This window comes from Larus michahellis, chromosome Z, assembly GCF_964199755.1.
Source record: "Larus michahellis chromosome Z, bLarMic1.1, whole genome shotgun sequence".
Classification (NCBI taxonomy): domain Eukaryota; kingdom Metazoa; phylum Chordata; class Aves; order Charadriiformes; family Laridae; genus Larus; species Larus michahellis.
The window spans coordinates 19,790,766-19,815,412 of NC_133930.1; the positions used below are offsets into that span (position 1 = coordinate 19,790,766).

Sequence of the window (24,647 nt, forward strand, 5' to 3'; positions counted from 1 at the left end):
AATACTGAGAAAGCAAAACAATACAAACGGATTCGGGAAAATGTGGAAGAAAATACAAGGCATAGTGATGCAATAGAAGCCAGATTTGGTTCTCCTTCCAAAAATCCATTTTTATAGTTGATCTCTGCATAACGCCAGAGATGATGTTTTGGTCTCACTTTAAGAAATGTTTTGCCAGCCTGCTCTGTGGGCTAAATTAAAACATAAGTTTAAAGTCTATTTTTCTGTGGCAGCACTTTTGCTGTAATTTTGGCAGGAGAGCATTGGCGTTAATTACTAGGTCTAAATGAGAAGTTGTTTTTTTCAAGTTCTGGTGGTGTCTGTACATTGTGGCACCTTTTGGTGCTTCTCCAATATATATTAATTAAAGAGGAAACAAGAAAAATGTGTGCATACAGAACTTATTAAAACAGATTTTGTTTTGGTTTTCCATCATCCTTTTGAAAGTCACATTTCTTCCAAGTTGGAAAACTGGACTGTTACTGCTATTGCTTAAACTTTTGCTTCTGGACTGCTTTTTTCATCGAGCCACATGAGCAGTAAAACAGATTTCCCCCTCACTCTAGCCTTCTATGTAAAATTGCCAACTTCTGTGTCTTCTATCTGTGTCATATTTTATCCACACATATATTTGCCTTCCCTATCTGTCCTGTCTCACTGTTGTATAAAGCCTTTTGGTTTGAATGTTAGCTTTGAAATCACGGTCTGTTCTGCAGGAGATGGCTCTGGCTCCAGCAGCACTTTTTTCATCAAGTCATTCTAGCAGCTGGGTTGAATTTTTCCTTCTGAGTTCTGTGGAAAGAATGACAATAGGTGCTGAAAAATTATGGAACAGACTTAAAACTGTGTAACTTTCAAAATCAGTGTGGAAAGACTAGGTTCTATGAGCAGAGGCAAAACAAATGACTTAAAGAAGCTGCTATTTACCAATTTTAATGTGTCTGTTACATACATTTTTTTCCTGGGATACCCATGCATTTCCCCATTACTGATTAATGTAGTAGTATGCTTAGTATTGGAAATATATGACTATTATGCCATGTCTTTAAATCTTCATCCACTTCCCAGCTGTGACAGTTCTTTGGATTTGCTTTTAGAAATGATGTTGAATTTAGTCTATATTACTAGTTTTTCTTTAGTTATAAATTTTTCTTCACTGTTTCATAGTTTCTAATGAAGTCCTTTTTCTAGTGAGGAATATATGTAATTAAGATTCATGTTTAGGGTTACAGTAAGTCTGTATTTCACTGTATAATTCTCTTTGTTACAATGTGAAAGCAAAAGCATGAGTCATTGTCAGTTATGTTCATTATTTATATTTAGATGTTTTTCCAGCATAATTTCACAATGCAGTGTTCCACAAAATTGTCAATGCAAATAGCCCTGTATCCTGAATTACAGCAGACCAAAGAATTTATTCCAAGCAGTGGTTCTTGCTATATATTGTGCAGTATAGCAGGCAGCAAAGTAACTATTTACTTTGGAATTCATTTAAAAAAATATATTTTTCAGTAAGAAACTTTATTTCCACTAGATTGTGCCAGCAGTGTGGTCGTTTTATTGTTGTGCTGCTTATAGTCCATATTGTTATCTGATCCTTGATTCTAGACATCAAAGTTTTGTCTGTTAACAGTTATTGATACTAGAATTTGAGATGCTGCAATTTGGTCTTCCTCATTTAGATTATTATAATCCTTGTATATTAAACTTAAATTTACATACTTACCTGTTCATGTTTATTTATAGTGTTTACTCCATAAACATTACTTTTATTGCTGGGTGGTGGTCATTGAATTTTCAGCGAGTCTGATGTTGTTAAGCTGGGAATCTGCATTTGTTATCTGTGCCATATTTCTTTATTTGCAGATATGATGAGCTGTCTTACCTTGTTTTGTTTCCAGGCACGTGAAGTAATAGATGTGTCAGGGCGAATCTAAAATCCTTGGAATACACCTAATCATGCAATACTCTGCTGAAGAGGGCAGAATTTTATCCTTGAAGCATGTGAAATGATGCAGCATGAATCAAAGGATTGTTGAAACTTGATATGACAGGGATGTCTGTGACTAACGAATTTTTGCAGGGAGTTCTAGTCTCCTTTTGCATATAAAAACATGGCTATTCCTGTTCAAGGGTTTAGTACGTAAAATGTTGTATAAAACCCATTAAAGGAAACAGTACACATTCAAAAAGCAGTTCTAGATTAAGTCACGCCTGGTCAGCATTGTCTAAAAACCTTTGGTATACATAAACTTACAGAGAGTAATATTAACAGCAAATGTTAATGAAGTTTATACTCCTGCTTTATTAATAGATTTACAATACAGTTACTGATAGAAGTATTTTTTCCTCTCATAATTTTCTAGACATCTCCAATTGTAGTATTTTCTGTAGCATATTATGTGCAGCTATGAGTTTAGTCTCTTCATTCAAGTCAGCATTCTAGTTTCCATGGCTTTGGCTGAATACTGATTTGGCATATGTGGGTATTATTTTAAAATTCTAATTCAGAGAACAGCAGTGGTATGAGTCTTGTACTTTGCTTTGAGTGCTTTCTGCAAATGTAGGGTAAAATTCAGGGGAACGGTTTCTTCCCCAGCAAGTAATTGCAATTCTTGAAGAAATTACCTGTCTTGTAGTACAGGATAACCCTGTTTTTCTGTTTAGTTTACTATGGCAGTTCCTCAGTACTTCTGAGAATCTCTCAGAAATGCTAGCTGGCTCCACCCTGCTTTTCATGCAGTGGAAGAGAATAGTGTGTTGTAGGTTTGTAGTAAAAAATACTGCCCAGTAAAACTGAACTGAGTTAACAAAGGATTTTGAAGACTGTCCTCTCTTTTCTCTCTCTCTCTGGTATTTGGAAGCAGAGAAGCTTGTACGTACTATTTTAGAGGATGGTGCCTGCCTTCCATGTTAGGCCTACAGCTTAGTTCTGTTCAAAGTCATAAAAATATCTGCTTATAGTAGGAGTGTATTTGTGCAACCTCAGTGCATGTTGATCTAGTCAAAAAACTAAGGTCAGGGTTTTTTAAAGCAGCGTATAATAAAGGTTATGGTTTTGAGAACAATAGTCTTTAACCACTGTATCTGCATGTTTGTATTCTTTAAATGAATGTCAGATGTTATGTGTGCCCTTTGGGATGTATAAAGCAGTGGCCTGCAAGATGCAGCTTCCTGTTCGCAGCAGATACAAGCTGTCGCTCTTGAAAGATTTTTCTGTGTTCTTTATTGTGGGGAGAAACTTGAACTTGCAAACCTGCAAATGAAAGACACCCCCCCCCGATTTTGTTTCTTTAAAAAGAAAAAAAAGGCAAAGTTCAGTACTGCTAGCGTGATGCAAGTATTTTGTATTACAGTTACAAAAGATGTTGTCTAACTTTGAAAGATCTATGCCTAGAAGAAGAGGCAGAAGCACCTAAATCTGCAAAGTAGACTGTATGCTACACTGGCAAGGGAGGATGGGGAAGGGGTAATTTTTTAAAGTGTATTTTTCTATATGAGGGATCTTTCAATCAATACTGCTTCAGTAGTTTTTTTTTAATATACCATGTCACTGAGCTTATACTCTGTAAAGAGCAGCATCTCATTTCATACCTTTAATATTGAATAAAATCATGCGTTTTCCTTCCATTCTTGCTGGTATTTTAAAAAACTGTTATGGACCTGTTTTTTCTGTGCCCTCAACAGCCGAATTCTGGTGAATTGGACCCGTTATATGTAGTTGAAGTGCTACTGCACTGCAGCAAGGAGAGTTTGAAAAATTCTGCTACTGAGGCTGCAAAGCCAGCCAGACCTGATGAGAAAGGAGAGATGCAGGTTTGTTACATGTTTATTCTCAATAGTTTCTTATAAATGTTCTCAAAGATTCTATTTCCAAAACATCTGGAAACTGTGGTAAAAGAGAGATTGATGCATTAAGAAAGAAGCTGTACACCTAACTCTGCTTTCTTAAACAGTTGCTGATTTCACTGAAGAGGAAACTTTGAAGTGTGAACAAAATTATTGAGGGAAGAGAAGTGCTTCGAAACTAGTTACTGTTGTGTTATGTATTTCAGATCAGTAGATGATAGACAATAGCAGTAATGTAAACAGAGTTACAAAAATGACCTACATATCTGATAAAATCTGCAAATAAACAAGTGTCTGTAAGCTGTTTTTTTTCTTGGATACTTATGCAGGATTTTGTGGGTAATGTGTGTTTGTTCCACTAGATTTGAGAATTTAGTTACAATTTTTATAACCCTTGAGTAATAAATTTTAGCAATGTTGTTTGGCAGATACTTTTCTTAGCAGTATCTTCTGTCTCTGGGAACAGAATTCTTCTTTTGTTTCTTTCTCTTTTTAGACCCACTCAGTTTTGCAAGGCTATCTCATTCTAAAATTAAATGGAAATTTTTAGTGAAAGTATTTGCATTATTTAAAATTTTCGATTTGAAACCCTATATCAAGACAAACAATTGTAATTTTCAGGTCAGAGACAGTAGTTTAATTTGTCCACTTTTTTGGTTTCCTGTCACAAAGTCCATTTAAGGCTTGTGATACAGTATTGATTCTTCATGGTGTCTTCATGGTTTTGATACTTATGAATATATATTTGCTGATTAGATGTTCTCTATTATTAGTGTTCCTAGTTAAGTATGTGAAAACAATTTGTCTGGTTTGGATCTTAGGAGGTATTCCTGTACATAAGAGGCAAGGTAATAGAAAAACTTGTAGTCTCTCTCCAGGTTTAGCTGAATACAGAATTTTCCCATTTGGAAAAGTTAACTTTTCATCTTTATTAATACTTTAGCTCATTACTTGCATTTTCCTGCTTCCTTATATTTGTTTACCTACTGGTGGGTCTTTGCGTACTCAGTTTTCCTTCTCCTCGGGTAAGTTTTGCTATGGAACAGTAATAAGAAATATGTTTTTTACTGATTTATCAGTTAACTGCACTCTCTTTGATAGGTTGTTCCTGTTCTGGTACATCTTCTCTCTGCTATCAGCAGTGTTCGACTTTACATACCAAAAGACCTGAGGCCTATTGACAACAGGCAAAGTGTGTTAAAATCTATACAGGTAAGTTCCACTAGGCTGTGTAAGCTCTCTGCTCTGATTAGTGAGGTACTCCTGAACCAGCACAACTTGTTCTAAAGAAATCTGTCTAAAGCGTGTGTCACATCTTCAGCCTTATTTTTAAAAGGGGTTGGAAGCCACAATGCACATCAGTTGTTTCTGCTTGTCAACAGTCATTTTAAACTGATTTGGAAAACTGCTGAAACATCACATAACAAACTTACACTACTGCCTTCTGTGTCTATAGTTTTGCCAGCTGATTTGTAAAAGTGTAGTTTCTTTTACTGTTACTAATCTTACCAAAAACAATTGTATTTTTTTTCCTTTTAGGAAGTACAGAAGCGATTTCCCGATGGAGTACCATTACTAGACCCTATTGATGACATGGGCATCAAAGATCAAGGACTGAAAAAAGTTATCCAAAAAGTAGAGGCATTTGAGCATAGGATGTATTCACATCCTCTTCACAATGATCCCAACTTGGAAACTGTATACAAACTTTGTGAAAAAAAAGCACAGGTAAAAATATGAAACAAAATGCCTCATATTTAGCTGAAGAGAGAGACGGTAATAGTTCCCTTCTTATTGCTTTGCTTTTTATTTGCAAGGCCTAAACAATCCTTTTGAAATTAATAAGCCCAAACCATTCTTTGAAATTAATAAGCCCAAACAATCCTTTTAAAATTAATAAGCCTGAGCAATCCTTTTTAAATACAGTAAAATTATAGAATTTCACTAACAAACTGCCTGAATTGGTGGTATGCCCTTGATTGATACAGATGGGTAGTACATCTGAAAACTCCTCCGAAAAAGTCGTCAGGGAATAGAAGGTTACAGAAGTGCCAGTAGAGTCTTTTTCACTGAATAGGCGTAGCACAATACAATGTAGATAACAGTCTTCACAGATAATTGAAACTGATCATTTTTAATATGCTTGTACAGACCTAAGTGGAATTGATGGGGCTTATTAGCTTGGGGAGTGTACCGTACAGGTCATTGTGCTGCCGCTTCCTGAACTGACTCCCAGCCTGGAAGCAATGCACTTATTTATTTTTTATAGAGTTGTACCCTGCTAGACTGAAACCGGTTGCGCACAAAAACAGCTCTTGCGTTTCTGTGCTGCTGCAGAAAACAGGTTCTCCAGGAGTCGCTTCACACAAGTGAAGTAGTTCTGGTATGAGCAGCACAAAGTTGCGTGTGGTAAGACCTGATGGACTAAGCGTGCTTCTGCGAGGGTGTCTGCATGGTACACCCTGCTGTCTGTCAGGATGTTGACAGTGACTGTGATAAACCAAAAGACACTGGAGAAGATCTAATAGCAGCAAATGATGCCTTTGGGTTACATTTGATTGAATAGCTGGTTAGCTGACACTTAGCACAGGTCTCAGGAGATGAGTGCTCATTTCCTAACCAAAGTTTTCGTCTGTGGTTCTTTGGTGTGTGCTTTTTGGGTTTTTTCCCCGGTCTGGCTAAATAGATTAACTTCGCAAACTTGCCAGAGTTTCCTATGGGTAAATGGAGCTGATTTTTTTTTTTTAAATTTGTTTTAAACCTTCCTTTTAGGAGAATTAGATATCTGAGTCAGTGTCTACCAGTATGTCCCTACACTGTTGTTCTGGGGCCTGTATGAAATTACACAATGTCTTTGAAACAGTTGCATCTGTTAATTCAGCAACGTCTGATTTCTCTCCATCTGATCCCCCAGATTGCTATGGATATTAAAGCAGCAAAGCGAGAATTGAAAAAAGCCAGAACTGTCTTACAAATGGATGAACTCAAATGCCGCAAGCGTGTTTTGAGAAGACTGGGGTTTGCCACATCATCAGATGTTATTGAGATGAAAGGAAGGGTCGCTTGTGAAATCAGCAGGTAATTGGTTTCTGTGTGCAGTGATTATTGCCATGAATACACACTTACTGTCCTTGCTGACATTAGTATGTCATGTTTATATTTTAAAGTTCTGAGACCATTAGAATAAATATTCTTTAGAGAGACTGTGATCTGTGTCGTAAAGGGAATACACTGATTGAAGCAGTAAAGATAGCAACTTAAGGACAAAATACAAAGATTTTAAAACTAAAATGTGGACACGAAAATGTATTTTCATTTAACATTGTACATTACATGTGAGGATGGTCTCAGTTTTTATGGTTCCACTTCCCATAACTCTCATTACAGAGTCACTCACAAACAAAGATGTAACAGTGATTGTCAGCAGTTACCAAGTTGCTGGCAAGTTTGGAATACAGCTTAATTGCTTCCATAGGGCTGTTGGAGTAAACCTATGGAAGTGATGCACTTTACTGTAATACATTTAGCAAGTACATATATATTGAAAGATACTGTAAAGATTCCACAGAAACTCATGAGTCAGAGTTTAATACATGAGAGTGTAACTCAGATTTTGATAGAACTGTGTGTTTTTAAAAGTTATAGTGACTGCTGTACTCCTTGTCTTACAGGTAGTTCGAAAGATTCTACCTGTATTTGTTCAATATCTAATAACACTTTTCCCCTGCAAAATTTGATAGCAAATGGGGAAGCTGAATCAGAATTTTATCGACTTCTTGACTTCTGGAATTCTTTGCTGATGAGTTACACTTTTCCTGCTTCCCCCCCTGACGCCCATCCTATGCATTTGTCTGAAACTCCAAAAATAAAGTTGTAGTCTTATCAACAATTTGATGTTTTATCCAAATAGTATGTTTGGATTTTGTATCCACATCATGCATTTCCTTTTATAATTCGTGATTAAGTCTTTATTCTACAGGTAAGTTGAAGCAAGTTTCCTTGCTTCAAAAGTTCCTCTTTTCAGTATCTTGTAAATACCCAGTTGAATCTTTTTTGAGCAGCAGTACCAATTTTAGTCCTTTTTATAAGTTGCCTAACTCTGATTCTTTTCAGTCTCTGGATGTCCTGTCTGATAAAAACTGACTAAAGCAACTGTTAGTACTAACTTTTATGAAAAGGTTGTTATTTTTTCAGTGATTATTTTTTCATTTTATGAAAATGAAATAACTTTTTTAAATTTTTTTTTCCTCATTTTTTTTATAAGGATTCTTTGTAGATCAGTAAGAGCTTTTAGTTTCTTTAAAATACTGTCTCACTCTCATATTAATTAGCATCCCCCTTAAAAAGCTAATAAATTAGCATTTGGTGTTCCCATAAGAAAAATTAAGAAGCTATTGTTTTTATCTGTATCCAGTTGCTTCACAAAACAGATCAATAGTGCTTCATTTAAAAATTACATTTCAGTAGGTCTTTTCCCTAACCTTCCTTTTTTTCCTCTTGATTTTAGTGCTGATGAATTACTCCTGACAGAAATGATGTTCAATGGTCTCTTCAATGACTTATCTGCAGAACAGGCAACTGCACTACTAAGCTGTTTTGTGTTTCAAGAGAACGTGAGTTACTTCCTCAAGTCATGAATTGTAGACATTTCTGTCTACCAACAGAGTTATGTATAATTCAGTTCCAGAAGTTGGTCATAGCAGTACAAACCATTGCACATTTTTTTATCCTTTCCTAAGGTGTTTGACATGAACCCCCATTGAACTTAACAAAACCATGTTCAAAACTATGGAACAACTAAATAGAAGGAATTTCAGAAGTATTCAGAAAGCAGGTGCTTTTTTCATGCTGTTGGCATACTGTGCAGAAAGATTTCATTTTCTGATTTAGTTTGAGGAACAAGTACTTGGGGAATTCAGTAAATTTTAGTGTTTGATAAAAGGTTTGAGAAGTCATTGAAATAATTTAGGATGGCACTAGCACACATTGAACTTCTATTTTTGCATTTAATTTGGTGTAGAGCAAATGTATGGGAGTGCATGAGATTATTTAATGTTGTCTTTTTCAGTCCAGTGAAATGCCAAAGTTGACAGAGCAGTTGGCAGGACCACTTCGGCAAATGCAGGTAACCTGTCTGTTAGAAACCTGTCTGAGCTCGGGGTTAACGTTAACAAGAGTGAAGTGTATGAGTAAAGTATAGTGAGCGCAAGGTGCAGACTTGATTTTGGATCATCAGTGCATTTGCTGCCACTGCATGTGGTTTTGCAGTGTGTAATAATGGGTTATCTTTATTTTGCAAGAAATCTTTATGCTTATTTAGAACATGCCTTTAAAAACTTTTATAAGCTTGCTTGCTACTCTGTAAGTTGTTAGTGCCGGCAGACTTAATGTAAACAGTGGTTTACTTTCCGATTCTGAGAAATTCACATTAAAAAGGAAACCTCATCCTGTATGCAGTAGCTAATAACGTGCAAGCCTTTCTGTCGGTTAAACATTTGATCTGTTTAAGCATATTATACATTTAAAATACTTTCTTTTAAAGGAGTGTGCAAAAAGAATTGCCAAGGTGTCAGCAGAAGCAAAACTGGAAATTGATGAGGAAAATTACTTAAACTCTTTCAAACCCAACCTAATGGATGTTGTGTATACATGGGCAAACGGAGCCAACTTTGCTCACATCTGCAAAATGACTGATGTCTTTGAAGGTATGTTAATCATTTCTTCTTTAGGAGTTTTGAGATGGTAATTCCATAGCATGGAATCGTAATTCTGAATAACCTTATAATAGATCACAAAATTTATTAACTCAGAAGTATTCAAGTATCTGCACAGCTGAAACTAGGTGTGGAAAAAACTTGTTTACTGTATATATTAATTTATAGTTACACTGTTGATAATTTAGAATCTCTAGAAGAATTTTTAAAAGGAATATCTCTACATTTTAAAAACTTTCTGTAAAACTCAGAAATCCTAAGCGAAAAATGTGTTCCAAATGCTTGCCATTAAGAAGTACAGCTCTTGCGCTTTTCCTCATTACAGTGAAGTGTTTTATTTACCTGGTAAATTGACAGTTCCTACTGCTGCCTTAATGGTGACAGAAATGAGAGGTGGTAACCAAGTCTCTGTTTTGGATGGTTCATCACTGCAGTGCAACACAGATATCTGAAATGCCTAGATATAATCTGTCACCTGAGCTAATTTGGTTCCTAAAATTGGGAGTAGTAGAAACTGCCCCTTGAGGCAGGATGCGTAGTTTTCATTATTTTAAAGGCAGAATGGCTTAAAGCCCAGATACTTTGCAAAAAGACAAACCATCCACCTGAAGGTCAAACCAGAATGAAAAACCCAATTTCATCTTTTATGGGCTGTGTTGAAAGTCATGAAGAACAGTAGGATGGGTGTACCAGTCTTACAAGTCTTCGTGTAATGACTGATATTTGGAAGTTGTTACTGTCGCCATTGTCTTGCCTCTCTCAAATGCTGTTTTCTTGCTTGTACATACGCAGTTGCAAATGGGAGCCCTTAAAACAAAGGAATTCATGCACTTCTGCAGTACAATGCATAGACCCAGGAACTTTCTAAAGCAGGTTGTCTGTGAGCAACAGGAATCCTGGCAGCCTTAGATTGCTTCTGTTGCAATGAATGTCTGAGCCTTACATCTGCTGTAGCAGCAGCCTGAGTAAGCGGAACACAAAAGGAGAAACAGGGGATGGCTTATGCTTTTATGTTGGCACTTGACCATTCAGAATACACAGGGCAGTAACATTTTCCATGTACCATATTTGGGCTAAGGCTAGTTGGTCAGCTTTGTCCTAGTCAACAGTGCTAGCTCCCTTAAAATGAGATCTTATGGGCCTATTTTGAGAAGTTCAGCTTTTGTGGCAGGGGTTGATGCAGAATTCTTCCCTTAACTTTTAAGGGGCTGGTTTTCTGTGCAAAAGGAAGGAAAGCACCTCAGCTGTCCACTGGCAGTTATGCTTATCTTAAATGCAGTGTGGTGTTGCTAAATCCCAGGGGAGTTTGCCCTGGTTAGCCCAGTCGCAACAGTGATTTCAAAGAAATGAAAAGTCAGAATCAAAAGCAAGTAAACAAAAAAAACGACAAAAGACAAACCAAAAACCACAGCATCCTTACTTTCATCTTATGTACAAATTTGCATTTTGGATATTGGTGGTTCCTGTCTTAATTTTGATTAGAGAGTGCATTGGAAGCCACCACTTTTTTAAAACTAGTTCTTCATCACCGCCACCCCCTCCAGCTTATTAAAAGTGCTTTCTGAAACACTGCTCAAGAGGCAGTAGCAGAACTTCTCTAGAGAGAAACCTCAAGTTGATGGCACACTTCCACTCTCACTAGCCTAAATGGTGTTCTGCTATTTTATTAGTCATGATGGTCAACTGCCTGAAACCCCTTTTGGGTGCAGTTCTGAGTAGTGCGAAAGCCTGTAGTTATGGTAAGTAAGTGGCTGCCTTTGTGGGTTGCAGCATAAGCCGGAGTGCTCCAAGAGCACACGTGCTTGCCACAGTTTGGAGCAGTGATGTTTGGCTAATGAAAATGAGTTGTCATTAAGCTGAAATGTGTGTGTTGGGAAGAAATAGAAATTAGAGAAGCTTTCTTAAAGCTGTAGGGAAAAATGGTAAACTGAGCTCGGTGACCTATTCATCAGTTTGCAGATCAGCTGTTTTGTTGTGGAAGTAAGTATAGACAATAGTAATTTATTCCAAAAATGTGATTTTTTTTTTTTTTTTCATGCACAAAAAAGTACATCTGCAACAGCGCCAGCTAAGCTGCCTGCAAATGAGTACTCCCTGAATGGGTGTCAGGGTTGGCCTTGTAAATGGAGATGAGCAGCATCTTTGGGAGCTCAGCCGGGGCCTGCCGCAAGGCAGCGTGGCCGGGCTCAGGGGCGCTGCCCGCGGGTCACTTGCTTTGGCTTTGTGCTGTGTCCAATAGATGATGTTTGGTTTATTTCACCTCACATCATTGCAGTAGGTTTTACAGACTGCTGCCCTCGCACAAACTCGTCTTACTACTGCTACCATATGAATGTTTTTTAGAAGTGTTTTGTTATTTTACTTTTTGCAACTTCTCGTTTTCCCAGCAGCTTTGTAAAATGTTCTTTTCATCAGGACAGTTTTTCTCCAGGTACTATGCTTTGTCTAGAGATTTGTTTTTCACAGAACCATAGAAAGGTCACCTAGCCCAGCCCCCCTGCAATAAGCAGGGACATCTTCAACTAGATCAGGTTGCTCATCCCTGTCCAACCTGACTTGGAATGTTTCCAGGGATGGGGCAGCTACCCACCTCTCTGGGCAACCTGTGTCAGTGTTTCACCACCCTCAGTGTAAAAAATTTCCTCCTTATATCTAGTGTGAATCTGCCCTGTTTCAGTTTAAAACCATTGCCCCTTGTCCTGTCACAACAGTACCCATCTCTCTTGTAGGCCCCCTTCAGGTACTGGAAGGCGTCTCCCTGGAGCCTTCTCTTCAGGCTGAACAACCCCAACTCCCTCAGCCTGTCCTCAAAGGAGAGGTGCTCCAGCCCCCTGATCATCTTTGTGGCCCTCCTCTGGACCCTCTCCAACAGGGCCATGTCCTTACATTGTTGGGCCCTAGAGCTGGACGCAGTACTCCAGGTGGGGTCTCACCAGAGCAGAGCAGAGGGGCAGAATCACTTCCCTCAACCTGCTGGCCATGCTTCTTTTGATGCAGCCCAGGATACAGTTGGCTTCCTGGGCTGCAAGCACACATTGCTGGCTCATGTACCCCCAGGTCCTTCTCCTCAGGCCTGCTCTCAATCCCTTCATCCTGTGTTTACCCTATACAGTCATTTTGCATACAATAACTTTGACTGTAGGTGTGAGAAGATGCTGGGGGAATGACCAAACAGCACACTGTTTCCATGCCACCACAAGAGCATAAGTATCAGGCTCATTTTTTTTGTGAAACTCAGTACAGTGGCTTGGGCTGAATTGAGACGTTAAAAACAAGATGAATGTGTAAAAAAACTACAGTGGGTATTAAGTTGCAGTGTAGGAGCTATGTCAGGACTGAGCATTTATGCATTACTGTATGCATGCAATTGAGTGATAGAGTGGTCCATAGGCTCTTGAGAGGCACAGGAGTAGTGAGGTAGACCACTTACTGTGGTAAGTCTGAAAAACTGAGGGCTATCAAAAAAAATAACCCTATTGTGAATCTCCCAAACCTGTATGGTTGCGCTTGAAAGAAAAATCAACTAGGAATCACTGAACAGCCCAGAACATCTTCTGACTAGACACTAGTTAGAGGCTGTGAAAATAGTAGGAGAAAACAAGAAGAGGACAAGTATTTAGTGGTAGCTTCAAAGAAATGCCCGAGGGAGAAATTTACTGTTAAACAGAAGCCAAGCTTAAGACTTGTGGCCGTTCTCACTATTGGCTTCTAGATAATTTGAACAGGGAAAGAAGAAACTTACTGCTTTGGTCCAAAGTGGGCTCAAGCAACTGCATTATTCAGTGAGTTTTGCCTCATTCTTTTTATACAGGTAGCATAATTCGTTGCATGAGAAGGCTAGAAGAATTGCTCCGGCAGATGTGCCAGGCTGCAAAAGCCATTGGAAACACAGAATTGGAAAATAAGTTTGCAGAGGGTATGTATTTCACTTCCACAGTATAAGAAGTAATTCTAGGAAGCATATTAAAAGGGGGTGGCGGAGCTGGGGTGTGGGTGTAGGTGAATGATTTAGTAATTGTAAGATTCATGGTAAACAGCATCATTGCTCTATTTCCAGATAACATCCATGTTACAAGGTTTGAATTAATTTTGTGACTGACAGTGGATGTATAATGACATCCATTTAGGACTTGTAACACTTTATCATTACGTGCTTGTAACTGTACTTAAAATAGTGATTGTGTCAGTTATGACTGCTGGATATTAATAAGGATTTCCTTTTTAATAGGGATTACAAAAATCAAGAGAGATATTGTGTTTGCTGCAAGCCTTTACCTGTAAGAGAAGATATCTTCTAAAAACCGTACTAGATTCATATTAAGGAACAAGTTAATCAGCTTCACATCTTACATCTCAAGTCATTATTTCTTTTAATGGTGTGTATTTGAACCACAGTTGTTTCAACAAGGCATGTACAAACAGCAGTGTATGTAATATATCTGTTACCATGTTTTCAATAAAAATTTACATTTTGAATAGCTTTTTTTTTTCTTTTAAGCAAGAGCTTGAACCAACAGCAATTTAAAGTTTAGATATACAATAACTGTGATAGGTGTTACTATATACAGGTAAAGTGAGCATCCAAGAGCAGCAGCAGTCCCTTAAAGGCATTTACTTATATTACATAGTTAGACTTGTGAAGTTTTCCTTTCAGAGAGCAAGATGGGTCATTCTTCATGGTTGGTGATTGCTGCCAAAGTGATTTCCGTTTGTTGGAGTCTCATGTAGGGTTGTATGGGAATCTTCTTTCGGTTGAAATGTACATCCCCTCACTTTGAAGAAGTCAGACACATACACAACCTAAATGAACAAATTAGTGTTAAGCTCCTGCACTTTTAAGTCAAGTCTTTGAAACAACAAGTAAATGCTTTTGCAGAAGGTAAATTCCATGATCAAAACTAGTAAAAAGTTTAAATGGATTAAAACACTAGAAAATTGCTAGGAAGTCTCATATAAAATTCTGGCATCTGTTCTTTCAATAGCTTTTTCTGCAGCTGTTACCCCCGCCCCTGCCCTTGACCACTTAGCCACTGATGGTCTAAGCCAAATTCAAGGCTTGTGTGCTAGCTAACTGCCTTACCAGGCACTGCTTCATTACAGCAGCAATGGTTTGAACAACTCTAAATGAAGGAGCAAGCTATGCTTGCTGAGGGCCCAGATTACATGTATGACTAAACTTATTCCATCATTTATTTAGGACAGGAGATCTTGTGCTTCACCTGAGGAGGAAGGTTCAATAATTAGAAACTGTTATTCTCTGGAGTGTCATTCTGACTTGCATTTCTTAAAAAGCTGTTAAGCCAAGCCTGGATTCCTCCTTCCTCAGTCCATGTGTCTCACCCACAGCTCCAGCAGCTGGCAAGTCCAACTCTACCTACATTATCCTTTCCTGCACTCATTTGAACATATCACCCCACTTCCTTCACAGCTTCCAACTGTGAGACAGTCTGCAGCTTGCTCTCTTCCTGATGCCCACTTTACCAAGTCTTAGCAGTGGATGTGTGGGGTACAGCGCTGCATGAAGTGCAATAAATGAGAAGCCTTCCCTTACAATCCCTTTTTTCCCCCTCCACCACCTCTTCCCCTCCCACTGCAAACCCGACAGCTGCAGAACACAGTTCAGGGCAGTGGAATACACCATCTTCCACACCGAGGGCTCTGATGGCCCAGCATGCTGCTGCAGCTGCATACCAGATGAGTTTCAGCTTCCACTTAAAGCTGAATTCACTCAATTTAGTGCTCTATTTGCAGTTGCTGCACCAGCAGGCTCTTACCTCAGCTTTCTGTTTATGGAGGTGAGCTCTTCCGTTCTTTCAGATAAGGGTTTTGTTTGGGGGGTGGTGGTGGTGGTATTCTTAAAAATAAATTCCTCATCTTTCAACTCTGTTCACTGTAATGCCACCTTTACTCATTCTTGTATTGCTAAGCATGTCCAAGATCTCCAACACCCTTCGCTATGCGTGTATTCCTAATAAAAGTGCCCTTGGCTCTTGTATCCCTGATGTTTTCATTCTGTGCATCCCTTTTCTTTGAAAATTAGACTGTGTGAAAATGAGCAGTAGGATTACGTTTTAGTCAACACACAGCTATTTAATAATGGCTAATACAGTATATATAGTTTCCCAGAGCTGCTCCAAGATTTGTTTTGATGATTGGTCACAAAAAGTAAACAAAGCTTCTGACTTTCAGCTGAGAAAGCATTTATTATCTTGGAAGTGGTTCTTCCAGTTGAGCCTCAATTCTTGGTCAGGGAATTCTCCAGTATGACCTCAGTTAGTTCATGTCCCTGCACCACAAGCCCCTCTGATCTCTCCCTTCCCATGGATGAATCCACCACGGCACTCTGGTGACAGCCAGCACAACCGCTGCCACTAAGTCAGCCAGGCCCATGGCTCCAAGTTTAGCTGATGCTCTGTTCCTTGGGATAGCTTTTCACTCTTCAGTACAGGTAAGCTTCATGTGCTTCTTGTTGTGTACACTTTTTAGCACTCAAAATGCACACAAGAAGCCATGAAAGGTTCTGGTTTCCCATTCGACTGAAAACGCAGGCTGTATAAGCTGGCAGAGGCTGACACTTTCACACTGTCCTTATCCTTAAAGGCCTGGTTTTGCCCTGCTTACCTCATACACAGTTCTCCTCTGCTATTGTACTTGAGATTTAGAATTTGGCTAGAAGTAAAAGGTATGGTTATATAGAGGCCCACATGGTTTTGCAGTTGAGTGTTTCCATCTCCATTATTTGAAAAGTTCTTGGGCAGGGACAATTTTGTGTTGTCTAACAGCTAAACCTGCCACTTATCTCATCATTGGCCTGGAGTCTGCCTCACTCCCTGAAGTACTGTTGCTACACCCAGTTCAAGGAGTTGTTTCCCCTCTCCAGCAATTTCAAAACATTATGAAGACAGGTCTGCTTTCCTCTGAACACAGCCTGCAGTTCTAAGGTGCTGTCTATAAAAGCAGCACTTAGACACACACACCCCCCTCGGGAATTACTTACAATGAGCACAGCTACCAATGCTCCCTGAATGAGTCCCGTTAAAACGTCGCTCCAATGATGCTTGTAATCAGAAACGCGTGAGAGACCCACATAGATAGATGTAGCAATAAGACCAAATTGTAGAGTAGGACGTACAAGTCTTGCCCAGTCTCCTTTCATTCTGGCCTGAAGGTAAAGCTAAAAGGAAAAGAAAAATTGTTATAAAATGCAGTAAATATAGAAGCAATAATTGTGTAAAATTGTGTTGGGTCTCTTCAAAGAGTTGAGTTGAAATTCATGTTCAGAGACATACTAATGTCCACAAATGTTCCAAGTGATATACAAATGTTAGCTAGCAACCATCCGAATTTACAGTCCTCCAAACATAGGGAGCCCCATCTTGCTCTGAGCAGATAGCATTAACGTCTTCAGTAAAGTTTACATATACTAAATGCAGAGCTGACAGTTTTTAACTTTATTCTCAATTCCCATCACCTTTAGTACTATCACCTTTTAGCATAATATTCCAGCTGCAATTAAGTGTCAGAACTAACTTGATATGATGATTGATAACATCGAGTATCACATTCCTCAGTTGTCACTGGTGCAGTTCACCGAGCTCCATCTGCTCCTAGTCCTTTTTAGCTGCATGTTAACCCCGTTACCACTCTGGTAAGCAAGTGTGTACGTGCACTTCCCATGCTTTTTCTCTCCCCTCAGCACTATTTCTGTTGTGTATATGCTTTTGATGTATTATCTCAAATTTACTGTGTTTATTACTTTCCCATCCAATCTAAGACCCTACTTTTGTTTCCTTCTCTGGTCTGTCTTAGGACAGAGACCTCTTATTTCAGCTATAAGAGGAGCTTCTCCAAATCCACCCTGTAAACATCATTGAATTTATTCTGGAACTTGATCCTGTCACCAAAAAAAGGACCAGAGTTACCGGATTTACGGAGGAGAACAATACAGTTGGAAGTTATATTTAACAGTTCAAGTATATTTTTTCAGTACCATCTAGGAACTTCAGGTCAAGTACAAAACCTTAATTGACAGTCTTGCAAAATCATAGAAGCTCACTAAAACACAGGCTTCAGGCACTACGTCAGCACACTAAGCTTCTGGTAAATCCCTCTATTGCCGACTTCAAAAGCCATGGCTACCTTTTAAAAGCATTACATTTACAATGTAAACACAGGCACAGAGCACACACTGTAGATGCAAAGGTGCTACTTTCCAAAGTTAAACATTTGGGGAATGTTTGGTTGGTTTCTCTGAGTAACTTACATCATAATTTTGGCATGCTGACTTTTTCAGCTATAAATGGAGCATCAAAAAGATCAACCCTATCCATCACCGGTTTTCTTTAATAGCAAGGTCAGGGTGAAATTGGACTCTGAAGAAGCTACAGCTAAGCCTGAACTGGAAAATAATTCCCCCCACCCCACCCTCAAGTGGTGGGCACTACATATTTCTGGGGACCTTTATTTCACCACTAGGGAAAATGTTATTTAGCCACTTCAAAAGTTCCCTGACACACGGTTTTTTTTTAACAAAAGGTGTTTTAATGGTCTTTCATTAATACGACTTCTGGATTTACCAACAGCAGACCAGAGCACTACCTGAGCACCAAATGGAACAGAGGTGGGTCTGAGGAGCAGAGGCTGGTAGCCTATACAGAGCTGGCTGATGATTCAATGCTGGCTGTTCTTTCCTCTTTCCCTGTTCCCACTAAATTCTGCTTAAGACAGCTAAAAATACCTTGCTGTAAAAAATTTTCTTCTATGTAAGCATTTCTGGTAGTTGTCAGAGATGTATATTCGTATTAGAAAGAAAAATGGTTATGCAACTGCAGATAGGTGGGGAACCAGGTTTACTTCTGAACAGGAGATGAAAATGAGGCAAGCCACACTAAAAGCAAACTTGAAAAGATGCCAGCACACACCACCAAATGACCAATAAAACAGTTTTTGAATCTCCCTTATGCAGTACATATTCGGATTTTCTTTCTGCTTGACAAAGCATCAAACAAGAAACTTGGATTTAACATCTAGATGAAGACTTGAATTCCATACTAAGAGAGTACTCTCCAGTCATAAAGATGACCTGGAGCTGCTTTATTACCTGCAGAACACATGCAGTTGGCTACAGGCTCCATCAGTTCTAGGTGCTTTTGCACACCACCAACTCCAGTAGCTGTACAGGAAATGCCCAAAGCCCTTCTTGCACCATCTACTAGCAGATGAATTTATATTCTTCTAAAACTAGCTGTGAGAAGGGTGAGAAATCATACCACAGAGAAGTGTCAGTGTGACTGATCACTGCTGGGTTTAATTTCAGAAGCCGCAGCTGTTCTTCTGCTTACAATTGTGTTGGGTTTTTTCCTGTTTTTTTTTGTTGTTGTTGTTCAGTTGAGAGCGATGTTTTATTAACCAGCTGCTGCAATAGCAAAATCCCTGTTATTTTTAGGCAGGTAACTTCAAACTGACACTGGTTTTAATAGGCTCAGGCAGTGATGCTCCTCCGCAAAGATTCTTCCTACCACCATGACTCACTCTTAGAAAGGCAACAGCCACCTCTGGGCTGAAACAGGCCAGCAGGACCACGCAGGAAGAGCTTTTGCCTTGTAATTCCATTAAATATAAACCAAGGTTGATACCATAAGTATGCCCAAGAGTATTAGTCCTTACACAGCATTATACACACAATATAGAGATGTCCCGCTGCATTAACATTTACTACTATTTTGACCCTGTTGACTAACAGAGGGCAATGACTTCAGAACCCCTCCCAATACACACAGCGTGCCTCAGGTTCTTTTGCTCCTCTTTGAAGTCATTTACAGCACAGGCTTAAAGAAGGGAAACAGAAGCAAATCCCTGCCTGTCTCCCCACCCAAGTCTCTTTGCTAGAAAGGAATAAGCTTTACAAGTAAAATTCGTAATCTACAGAAGCAGCAGAAACTTTAGAAAACGTCATCTGGTCAATCCTACTGTCATGCTCATTCACAGCTTTTCACTTGTTGCTGAGAAATACAATTGTGAGCCTATGAACGCCCTAGGAGCATCCAGAGCTGTTCTGTTGCTATCAGAACACTGTGTCTCTCCTATCAGTGACAGCTATTTGACCATGCTATAGCTTCCCTGCTATCCTGTTTCTGAGCGTCTGTCCCATCGTTCAGTAATATCATTCAGCTACCATCTATTTCTCTTCACTCCCCCATCTTCTTGTTTCTCATGGTTGTTTTGTTCATTCTTTTTAAGAGTGCACAAATAGATTTCAAATAAACTTTCTTGTAATGGGATTAAATAATCTCCAACTTTCTTTCCCCTACTAGCTAATGCTTACTCTATAATGAAAGTATGTTCTCTACACCACACACATCCTGAACACAAGTTTCTTCTTAATCTATGGTCTAGTACTTCATTTCTAAAAATACACACAGGAATGAAGAGAAACTCACAGCTACTTTGTGGCTTCTCGCAAGAAGCCACAGACATGAATGGAAGGGTCTCTGCAACTGGAGAATCATTTGCTACTCTTAACATTTCTAGCATAGCTTTCAAGTATTTGCTCTTCCACCAAAGCAGTATGAATACACATATACACATGCCTGCCTACCCAATTCTGAAGTACAGTGACTTTTATTTCCTAGATGGACTTTTGGAGGTTTAACCACGCAGCTCCACAAGAAAGGAAAAATTCCTAACAGCTAATATCTCACATCACCACCTTAAGGGCACAAAATTCTTTTAAATCTACCAAAACCTACTCACTCCAATTACTGAGGTCATATTTCAGATATTTAGTTTCAATACTTAAAACTCCTATGTCATTTTTCATTCAATACCATCTCATCTTTTTTCCCAAAATCCTATTACACAAAAAATTCTGTACTGCAAAATGTTTTGCCTATTAAGATATGGGAAATCCCCTTGCCCTTTCAGTCCTCCAAGAATGGGAGTCAAAAAGAAAAAAGTTTGGGGAGGTTTTCTCCCACCCAGGAAGAGTTTTACTTGTACCAATTGATTTGTTCTATCACTTTCTGAAAATGGATTTTCTTCAATAGGATTTTATATTTCCTGATATCAAAAGGCCCTCCCTAGTAATTGCATTTCCTACAGGTGTCCTGTTCTAAGAAACAGAAGTACACTTTCCCTTTGGAGATGAACCTATTTTCCCCTTTTATTTTTGTCTCCTCAATCCTAATATACTCAGAGCATCATGAACTTAATAGCAAAACAGAGAGAATATATGGTTTTCCCAGAGAGGAAACTCCCCTGTGACACAGGGAAATGAGAACACTTCTCAATTTGTCCAAGTATGAATAGTAAGAGTCTGGAGGAGAAACAAAGGTGCAGAAAGTCAGTTTTCTTATGAAATAAGCTCTACTTTGAGAGACCATAGTAGTCAATACGCATTTTGGGAAAGAGCAAGTAAATGGCATTTACTTTACTTAGCATTTACCATTAGTCATGTCTAACTTTGGTTTCATGATATCTGAGCATTGAGGAAAAGCCCTATGGCATTACTCTTTTGCTCTTAACAGGCACGAGATCCTACTGCAGCTATAATTAGTATTTGGATCCATTACTGACTACAGTTAGAAAAGCTCAAACTTCGAAGCAAGTCTGCTGACCCAAAAAGTCCTAAGACCCACAAACAGTAATCAGTGCTGTGGACATCCACCACAAGGATTCTTCACAAAACGAGAAGCTCCAAAACAGTAATGTGTAAGCCACCTCAAGTATGTGTACACATCTATGTGGTTGGCTTTGGGATTTTTGGGGTGGAGGGAGGGGATATGAAGGGTACCATGTTTCAGTGGTTTTGTTAATGAGGCAGGGGTGGAAGGAAGAAGGGAAAGCACAGGAGGCACCAGCATTTCAAAGTCTGAAGAATAAACAGCCTCTAATCTGATAAAAGATGGCGCAAAATTCTTCTACCTGGGGCTAGGAATAAAGGCTGAGAATCCAGGCACATTTGTAGGATAGGCACATTTCTATGGATAACCCAAGGACATCCTTACAGGACACAATTCCCTGCTCCTAACACTGTGAATTCTTCCATTAGGGAGCCAAGTAGATGCACAGAGTGCCAAAGTAACTATCCACCCTCCAGCTCCACCAGTAAATAAGCGTCACTGGCTTTCTGTGAGGAGAGGGGACTCCAGAAACCACAGTGCTACCCACTTCTACAAGACACAGTTTGCATCTGAGTATCTTTGGTACAAGGAGTTACTCAAATGAGATCCTCCAAGAGGATGAAAGTTGAGACATTCACCCTGGATAATGCTATAAAGCAACAGAAAATAAACATTTAGACAGATGGATGATCTGCCATCTCCCTGTTCCAGCCCTGATCAACTATCCAGCAGCACAGACCAAGGCATCTCTGCCCTGCTCAGGTTGGGCAACAGGGGAGGAAGTAGAGATCTTCAGAGATCTTCCAAGCTCTCTACTTCTTCTGTGAAGGTTTGTAAAATAGCTCTCCCCTTTTTGCATGTTACAGGAAACTTAAGAGATTCACTTGTATAAAAGGTAGTTTGTATAAAGGCCATTGTTCAAATAGCTTTGTATAAGAGCTATTAATCACATTTCAGCTAGCACAAACTCTGGAACTCAAGGAAGTGTAAGAATCTAAGGAACAGTTTAAAAATTGCAGTTCTGAGCACAAAACAATGAATGGCCAAGAGCCACAAGATGTGCTGAGAAAGAACCTGTCATATACACTTTTGTGTTTATGCAAATGTTACATGCAAGTGCAAGCGCTTGTTTTATACCTGTAAGCACTGTATCTACGAATAAACAGAGCTCTAGGCACCAACCAACAAGACACTGCCTGCAAACCAGAAATCAATGTGCAGTTTGTTATATGTGAAGCTTGATATTAATATGGATAATGCCTATCCCATGTAATTTTAAACACAACAGCCTCACATCCAAACAGAGAACCGTATTATAAAAGCACTGCAGAGGTGTAGCAGAATTCATGAGTCACTCACAAGCTGGTGTTCTTAAAGAAAAAAAAAGTAACTTTAAAGTTTATTTTGCCTTTTTAATTGGATCTCCTCCTTTTCATAACAAATACATATTTATGATCCCTGGTACATATGCAGTATTATCCATTCTTTATTTTTATTGGGCAGAAAACAAGGGGGAAAGAAGCAACACTTCAGAATTAATTTTTCCCCTTTCAGTGAAGGAAAAGGATATTAGGGTCTGCATTTTCTTCAAGGTGGAGGTGTATCAGGCTGCTGTTCAAAGGGATGGTCTATGCCTTTTATTTTAAAGGTGTATTCCTGCTTACTCCCCTGGGCCAGCTCTGATGTTTGAACCCTATGGTGAACTGGTACAGGGAACTGAACCACTGGACAGCTGAATTAAGGTGGGGAGAAAGTGACCAGACTAGAGAAAAAGGGCAGAATATGTACTAGTCTGACCTCTTTCAGATAGCTGCATGCTGCTGTGAAAAGGCAATTGGTGTCCAAGAGCTGCCTCCTATACAACGGGGAAAAAAAATCCTGTCTGTTACTAGTAATAGCCCAACTCTCAATTCAATATCAAAAGTACAATCAATCTATTCTGTACAGACATTTCCCACTGGAAAAGTAATGTTTTTTGGGTTTTTAATCCTCTAGCCTCAACTTGGCTGTACATTGCAGAAATAATTGTTTATTGACATCATTTTACCATAAAGCAGGATAAACAATAACATTTTATTTCATTGCAATTGCTAACACTTGGCTCTTTTCTGAAGAGAAAAAAAACCAAATGTGTTCCTTCTATTTGGAGTAAGTGTTTTTTTGTTGTGTCTACCAAGTTATAGAAACCTTTACTAGAAGAACATAAGCACTGGAAGGTATTGCTTTCAGCTCAGTCCTACTGGAGCCAATTCAGAATAATCTCACCAGTACTGACAGCCATAACTCCCAAGCAAACTATGGAGAAGTCGTTTTGCTTTGCTTACTATAAGTCTAATACTAATATTAAAATAATACTAGGAGCACATAGAAGCAGAAGCACAAGTGTCTCCATACCTAAGCCTCACAGCATGACCAGTTACCCTTTATTTTTTCATCTCTGCTTCAAGATGCTTGGTACTACCCACAGCTACAGCCAAACAAAACATTTTCAGTAACAGATGTCTTTTCATTCGTTTTTGAAGACTAGGCAGTCCTCAACTTTCATGTGGGTATGAACACATTAAAGACTGTTCTGTAGCTCTAGTCAGTAGCATTTGGGAAAGTAAAGAAATACTAACATGCAGACAGACATACCTAAAATACTGTGTTAAAGGCTCCCAGGGTCTTACTTGGGTACTGTTTCACTCAACCTCCAATCCTAACATAAACAATTAAAGTAAGATATTTCAAGAGGAAAGCCTGGTTGGCACATTTAGGAGCACAAGTACAAAAAGCAGCCTAAACCCTGCTTTCACTTGTGTTTAGCCTATGATCTCTCTGCAAAAGAAAGCTGTCAGACGAGGTCACTGAAATACCAGTTGCCCTCCCGTCCCCCTCTAATTCTTTGCATCCTTGGACACACAGGGTGTTCTTTCCCAAAGAACTGTGGGAGAGCTTGAGGGCCACTCAAGTTACGCTGTGCAGAGATTCATCATCCGCTTTTGTCCCAAGCCTAAGCAATACAAACACATTGCTGGCCCCAGAATAGCAGGGCAGCTTGGCTGGGTTTCTGTGGCCCTGTTCTTCATCCCAGGTTAGGTGCAGGCAGGGAAGTAAGTGTCCAGGCCAGCTACAGCCAAGACTGACTCTGTTACAGCAATCTGATCCTCAGGGACACACTTATTTCTGCCAACTGCAACAGTTCCAGCAGGGTCATTCTCTCTACTGAGGACAGCAAGCATTTAGCATTTTAGTTTATGATAGTTTCAGACGTAAGTTTAAAAAAAGTCAAAGGAAAAAAAACTTATTAACTGCAGCATCTCCCCCTCTAGAGGAAGGGTGCTAGTTTGGTCTTGTGGACATTGCTAGGAGAGGTATTCAACTATACTCACCTTTCCCATTCTTCAAGCCCATGGTTTTGTTGATACAGGAGAGACCATGCCAATTGCTTAACTATGAAAAGAAAGGAGCAGCCGCAGGAGGG

At 39.2% G+C, this 24,647-nt stretch overlaps 2 protein-coding genes across 3 annotated transcripts in view; one reads left to right on the top strand and one right to left on the bottom strand.

The window, feature by feature from the left end:
- MTREX (Mtr4 exosome RNA helicase) overlaps window positions 1–14,039 on the top strand; it is a 41,498-nt gene extending 27,459 nt beyond the window's left edge. Inside the window, exons 19-27 of the mRNA XM_074569095.1 lie at window positions 3,688–3,816; window positions 4,951–5,061; window positions 5,389–5,577; window positions 6,764–6,927; window positions 8,357–8,462; window positions 8,918–8,974; window positions 9,392–9,554; window positions 13,375–13,479; window positions 13,792–14,039. Of these exons, the coding sequence (XP_074425196.1) occupies window positions 3,688–3,816; window positions 4,951–5,061; window positions 5,389–5,577; window positions 6,764–6,927; window positions 8,357–8,462; window positions 8,918–8,974; window positions 9,392–9,554; window positions 13,375–13,479; window positions 13,792–13,844 (1,077 nt within the window). The 3' untranslated portion in view covers window positions 13,845–14,039. The remainder of the gene's footprint in view (window positions 1–3,687; window positions 3,817–4,950; window positions 5,062–5,388; window positions 5,578–6,763; window positions 6,928–8,356; window positions 8,463–8,917; window positions 8,975–9,391; window positions 9,555–13,374; window positions 13,480–13,791) is intronic.
- PLPP1 (phospholipid phosphatase 1) overlaps window positions 13,917–24,647 on the bottom strand; it is a 67,488-nt gene continuing 56,757 nt past the window's right edge. For both annotated transcript variants that reach the window (XM_074569097.1, XM_074569096.1), the window contains exons 5-6: window positions 16,561–16,737; window positions 13,917–14,363 (exon numbers count right to left, since the gene is read on the bottom strand). In XM_074569097.1, the coding sequence (XP_074425198.1) occupies window positions 14,238–14,363; window positions 16,561–16,737 (303 nt within the window). In that variant the 3' untranslated portion in view covers window positions 13,917–14,237. The remainder of the gene's footprint in view (window positions 14,364–16,560; window positions 16,738–24,647) is intronic.